At 34.6% G+C, this 6,658-nt stretch overlaps 1 protein-coding gene across 1 annotated transcript; it reads left to right on the forward strand.

Moving 5' to 3' along the window:
* The first annotated feature begins 2,626 nt into the window (after positions 1 to 2,626).
* On the forward strand, positions 2,627 to 5,145 carry LOC133181475 (uncharacterized). Its single transcript, XM_061315967.1, has 3 exons — positions 2,627 to 3,979; positions 4,071 to 4,121; positions 4,246 to 5,145. The coding sequence occupies exons 1-3, from the start codon at positions 2,627 to 2,629 to the stop codon at positions 5,143 to 5,145; spliced, it is 2,304 nt and encodes a 767-aa protein (XP_061171951.1).
* The last annotated feature ends 1,513 nt before the right edge of the window (positions 5,146 to 6,658 follow it).

The raw sequence follows: 6,658 nt of genomic DNA on the forward strand, positions 1-6,658 counted from the left end.
TGACCTTCAATTCAGCATTTAGATATATCAACGTCGTTTTATCTTTTAACAGTATTCATTTTCATTCCTAAGTTGATTCGATATATCCCTTTGAACTCGAATAAAAGATACCACAAAGTCCTACACATCTGTTTAATATTTGGGTATTTTTCTGGAAAAGACGTTAATGGTAACCTAACAACATAACTTTGTGACAAACGTGATGACTTCAACTATTTATCGTAAATTTCCCTTATTTAGATAGCAATATACCATTATCACCTTCATATGGAGTTTTTGTCTCCCTTTTGATTCGATACTCAAGAGCATGCTCTACGTACGAACAATTTCTGAAACGAGGCAAGCTATTGACAGATAAGTTGATGAAACAAGGATATCAACAGTCTTGTTGAAAGTCAAACTTTCGCAAATTCTATGGTCGATAAAATGACCTTGTCAATAAATACAATCTATCATTAAGTCGAATGTTGTCTTTCATACAAATTGTTAGACCACTTTTTTATCACTGAATTGTCTACGATGTTTCATCTTACCCGATCATGACAAGGAACACACAGCAGGTGTGACCGGTCGACAGGGGATGTTTACTCAGAACTTATTCAAAAACTTCTACATGAGAAGAAAACACCTGCTGTGGCCTTCAACTCGACATTTCGATATATCGGCGATGTATTATCAATTAACTATCATTCATATGTCGACTCGAAATATCCCGGTGAGCTTGAAATAAAAGATACCACAGACTCTGACACACCTGCTTCATATTTAAATATTTTACTAGAAAAATGCGTTAATGGTAACCTAACAACAAAGCTTTATGATAAACGTGATGACTTCAACTTTTCAATTGTCAAAACTTCCCTTACTTATGTAACAATATACCCTTATCACCTTCATATGGGGTTTTTGTCTCTCAGTTGATTCGATACACAAGAGTATGTTCTACGTATGAACAATTTCTAAAACGAGGGCAAACTATTGACAAACAAGTTGGTGAAACAAGGATATCAACAGTCTCCTTTAAAGTCATCATTTCGCAAGTTTTATGGTCGATACAATGACCTTGTCAACACATACAACCTATTACTGAGTCAAATGCTGACTGACGTTTTTCATTACTAATTGTTAGGCCATTATTTATACACTGGACTGTCTACGGATTCTTCTCTAAATTTTGAGGTCCGTGTTTGCTCTGCTCCAAATTTGTATCGTTTCATTATCTTCATATTTAATATACATTGTCTACCAACTGATGAGACTGTATAAACCGAGGTCCCATTTCGCTGTAGGTGCTGGCACGAAAAAGATCCCTCACTGCTCAATGGCTCAAAGTGCCGAGTATAGGTCAAGATTTACAGCTCTCCACCGACAAGTGGTGGCGTCTCCATATGAGTAAAAAATTCTCGAGAGGGACGTTAAACAACAATAAACAAACAAACATTTTCAATTAACATCTATATACAGTTATATCCAAATATGAAACAAATTTGGCAAATTATATGGTGTTTTTATTTTTAATTCACTGGGAGTAGTCATAGGAATGAAAATTCGCGTATCAATAAAACATCGTCGATATATCTGAATATTGAATTCCAGAAAATAGCAGGAGTTTTTCTTCTCCTTAAATTTTGAATAATTTCTGCCTCCTGAGACTTTAAAAAAGACAGAAACACAAGTAGCTCCCATTGGAAATCCAACAAATTGTTGGAGGACCTGGTCTCCAAAGACTAAATAGATAAGAACCCCAGCTTATTTTAACGAGCTTCACAGTACATGTGCTTAGGATCTGAATCAGAGTAATTTTACAGACAACTAATTAATGAATTGGGTGAAGACAGCGAACAGTGATGACAATATAGGTTTCAAGAAGCAATTTTTGATATCAAAAAGCCTGGTCATTAATTCTTTGTGAATTGATGTGTAAAAAAAAAGGGGGGGGGGAGTTGTAAAAGTCATACGTTTTGATGCTGTGGATCTTTAGAAAAAATATATGTAATTTCATTTTTCTCTCAATTTTTTAGGGGTTTTAAGTACCGGTAACCATTTTTGATTTAGTCAACCTCCGAAATATGTTGTTTGATATGTGCAATTTACACAGTGCTAAATATTCATTCTGATTTGTGTGTCACTTTAAAGCTTTTGATGACTCCTCAATCGTAACTTCATCAAGATATTGCCAATTATAAACAAAAAACGTGATCTACAAGATAACAGAAATATACCCAATATTGAATCCATGTTTACTCGTGGGGGTATTTACATCACAATGAGTTTGTAATCACAACATCAGAACTCGACAGTTTGAAACCTACAAGAAGAAAGCGCAGACTGTAAGTTGTACATTTTGCATTACTTTGTTTTTTCACAAGATGGAATTCACATGTATCATCTATTAAAAATTAAATGTTAATCCTTTTTTTCTTGCTCTATATCATTGTGAAAGTTTTAAATGATATGTGCTAACAGTATAACAATGAGTATATATATATATATATATATATATATATATATATATATATATATATATATATATATATATATATATATATATATATATATATATATATATATATTGTCAAACTAATGCATAATTACAGAATCAGTCATACAGAGGAAGGATATTGAAATGACATCTGCAATGGATATAGATCATTGGAAAAGTCATTGGAATGATCTCGAAACATTTTTCAAAGAAAAGGACATCGATCTTTCAACACTAAAGGGAATGAATACTTTTCTCCGTGAAAATGGAATGGATGTTTCAAAAATAAAGCGAGAAATGGCTTCCCAAGAGGGTATCACGGGAAAAGCTGACGCAATAATGGGATGTTTGTGGTCTTCGATTGCAGAATACAGGAGCCTCGGTGATCTCATGAAATCCTCAATAACTTTCCTGTCCTCACTAACTAATCATCTCGACTCAGTTATTCCTTACTCTCGTCAACTAAAACAGGTTTTTCCAATTGTTACGGCTTTCTTGAATCTGGTCTCCAAAGAAAATAGCATCGTAAAAAAGCTTGCAGAAGAGGTTCAAGCTGATGATGTTGTGAAACACGAAATTGCAGGCATCATAGAAAAGTTGTCAACTTCACAAATATATGTTGGTGCAATAAATGACCCTGATAACATAGAAACGAACGTAATACAAATTATGATCGCAAACGTTAACATTGACATTGGTGTGGAGCACATTGGAAATTTGAAAAGTCGGATTGAGAGTCTGATCTCATGTGATATGGACAAACCACAAGCGGAGAGGTGTTTACTGTACATCAATCTCTTCGTGAGAGTTTCGGTGCTTAGACATGCATTACTTCTGCAAATGTTGACCGTACTGAGATTAACGAACTACAGTCCACAGACAGCTACAGCTATTACGAAGGTCATGGAAAAGGACAAAGACCGTGCCAGAGAGTTGCTTAGGTTTTTGGAATCACCAACCATTGAAAAATCAGTGACACTTTTTGCGTTTTTCGACTTCAGTAAGCAAGAGCACATCGTACGTTTTGCTACCGAATTAAATTTAAAGTTGCAGGATCTTAGTGGTAACTTTGATAAACAAGATTTATGCATTCAACCAAATGTTGATGAAAAAGGAGAAGAATACGTTCTTTCAAGGCCAACGTTCGCCAAGATAAAGGCACTGAAAAAAGTTAAACGGCAGACGAATTCTGATGACGTCCTTTTTCGTTTTGAGTTTCTCCCGGGTTCGCAAAATTTATTCTATATTCGATCGAGCGATGAAAAATACTATGTTTGGATGAAGACGGATAGATTTTGTAAATGTTGTGAGGACAAGCCTGGGAACGATGGAGAGTGGATTGTTATAAGGGTTGATGGGAAGGAAACTTTCTATCTTTTTTCTCCAAAGAAATGGCCAAATCAATTTTTATACTTAGACAAAGGAATATTTGAAAGTGTCAGAGGTCTGGATGACAAACGAACCTGCGCTACAGTAAAGCAGTGTTTATTCAAATTGGTAAGGAAGATTCCTACACGTTCTGTATTTTTATTTAGGATCCACATAAAAAAATGTTTATTTTTGTTTATATTTCTTAATTTTTTATCAGGTTCCACCAATTAAGAATCAAACTGGGGGCAATGAACCAGCATCTGCATCGGTATTACAAAATTTATATGTTTTTAAGATCACATCTTCAACAGAACATCAGTTCTTATTTAGATAAAATGTTGATTTTATTCCTTATATATCAAATTTATTTGAACCTTTTCTAATATTTCTAGAAAGAAAACCCTCGAGAGGAATGTTCAAAACAACTGGAATACATTAGAAAGTTTCTGAAATCAAAAAGCATTAATGCTGAAAGCTTAGTGTCGAAAATTAAGTCTCATCTCTCGGGCCAGTCCGGTGACACCATAGCTTCAGTGGTCAGAAATATGAAAACAGCAATTGGATTTTTCAAATGTGAAAATACGTCCAGTAAAATGAACGGCGTTCTTGAATTGCTTGGTAATAACAATAGAACATTTATGTGTGATTTCACATCCTCCTCAGCCCTAACGCCGGTCTTTAGATTAAATAATTCTCTTCTGAGGCTTGTCTGGCAAGAGAAAAACATTGAATCGTTTGTCCAAGAGGGGTTACAAATGGAGAGTGAATTGAAGAAAAATATGGCGGAAGACGTATCAAAGTTTGTCCAGTTCACTTTCTATCTCAGAAGCATTGAAGATAAAAATGGAGTTAATGAAACTGACGTCTCGACAATGATGTCACAGTCCCTGCTTTTACAAGAGATAAGAAGTATCAGAAAACTGAGAAGTCAAATAGAAAACCATTTTACTAGCTACCCTACTGTCGGCTGTACTGTCTTTCGGAAGAAAATTCAATCTTTAACGATTGCATTCACTAAAATGACAACTCTTCAATCCGTAGTTCTGTGGCAAATGTTTACTGTTGCCAAAAAGCATGACGATAGTTCAAGTTCGGCAGACGTCCTTCTTAAAACTATTCAGAGGAATAAAGAGCAGGATGAGCATGTGCTAAAATTGCTGGAAAAACATAGTGAAGATTTGTTGGACTTATTTTCAGAATGTTCGTCGTCAGATTCTTTGATCATTTTCCAATTCAAGAAGAGTTTAGACAATGAAGGCGACAATGAAAATGAAACCTTTGAAGTTGTTTAGAAAGATTACAATATGGTTGCAAAAAAAGTCTGTTAACTCTGATTCTACTCAGTATTTGATACTTTGGAATCTGTTTAAACAACATTTCTCTATATAACCTACTACATGGCTTCAGAAAATCTGCTAATCACAACTAATGGATTTCATACTCAAAACAGGTTACAAAAACAGTAATAACGTATAAAAAGGCCTATTCACTATGGATTTTGCAAATCCATTTGATAAAGTTTTATCGCAACTAATTGATTTCATACTTAAAAAATTATAAAAGTAACATACAAAAAGGCCTAATCATTATGGACATTGCAAAGCCATTTGATAAAGTTCTACATCGCCGCTTTCTATTGAAATTCTATAGCAAAGGAAACAATATATTTCAATGAATCCTGGCATTTCTTAACAGACAGGACACAGACAATTTACTAAATCACATTTACACCTTAGTGCCTGTTAATTTTGGTGTAACCCAAAGCAATGTTCTCGGACTATACTCTTGATTTTAACTTACATTTTTTCTGAGTATCTTAATTATATTCGATACTCAAAAGCATACGATGTGAATACGATCATTTTTTAAACCGAGACAGTTAATGCCAGATAAGTTGATAGACATTTAAGTAACCTAGTATAAAGTCAGAATTTTGTAAATTCTATAGTCGTTATAATGACCTTGTTAGGAAAATATAACCTATCATTGGGTCGTATTTTGGCTGACTTATTTTCTATCAATTATAAGACCTTTGTTTACAAACTAAATTTGACTTCATAATGTTCCGTCTACTTGATCAATACATATAGGGCTCACGGCGGTTGTGTTCGGTCAACAGAGGATGCTTACTCCTCCTAGGCATCTGATCCCACCTCTGGAATTTCCGGGGGTCTGTTTTTTTTTTTTTTGTTTTGTTTTTTGTTTTTTTTTTTTTTGTTTTTTTTTTTTTTTTTTCCCCCACATCGGCCATTGTTAGTTATCTTCACCTTTTTAATTATAGTAAACGCAGAATCTTTGCAAGCGACAGCATAATTAATAGAAATATGAAAATCAAATACATTTAGAAGAAGTTACGGGATGAGAGTCAGACTGGTATATGGCATTCCATCCTGAAAAATATTAATGCCCCTCTCAATTTCAAATTTTAAAAAACATATAGAGACATGTTTATCCTCTGTATGGTCACATATTAGAATCATGAATCCAAACACCTTCAATGAAGGTGTAACATGAAGACAAATCTAACATGGGTTACTCACTATGAAAACATAATCTCTCAAATGCAAATAATCATACGGATTCCTGAAAATATCAAACACTTCAATTAAATCGAGGGCTTAAATTAAGTGCAATACATACATAAATTTTAAATGGTTCGTTCGCCGCCCGCTAATATACAACAGGAGCGGATCCAGGGTCTAGTGTTAGAGGGATGCTACTTTAGACGACAAGGGCTCTGTGTACTTCGAGGCCCCAAGCAGGTCAAGGACAATGACCGTCGGGGCCCCCAAGCTAACCACAGCT

Source organism: Saccostrea echinata, unplaced genomic scaffold (genome assembly GCF_033153115.1).
Source record: "Saccostrea echinata isolate AGI-Se365-2 ecotype Australia unplaced genomic scaffold, CSIRO_AGI_Sech_v1 ptg000009l, whole genome shotgun sequence".
Classification (NCBI taxonomy): domain Eukaryota; kingdom Metazoa; phylum Mollusca; class Bivalvia; order Ostreida; family Ostreidae; genus Saccostrea; species Saccostrea echinata.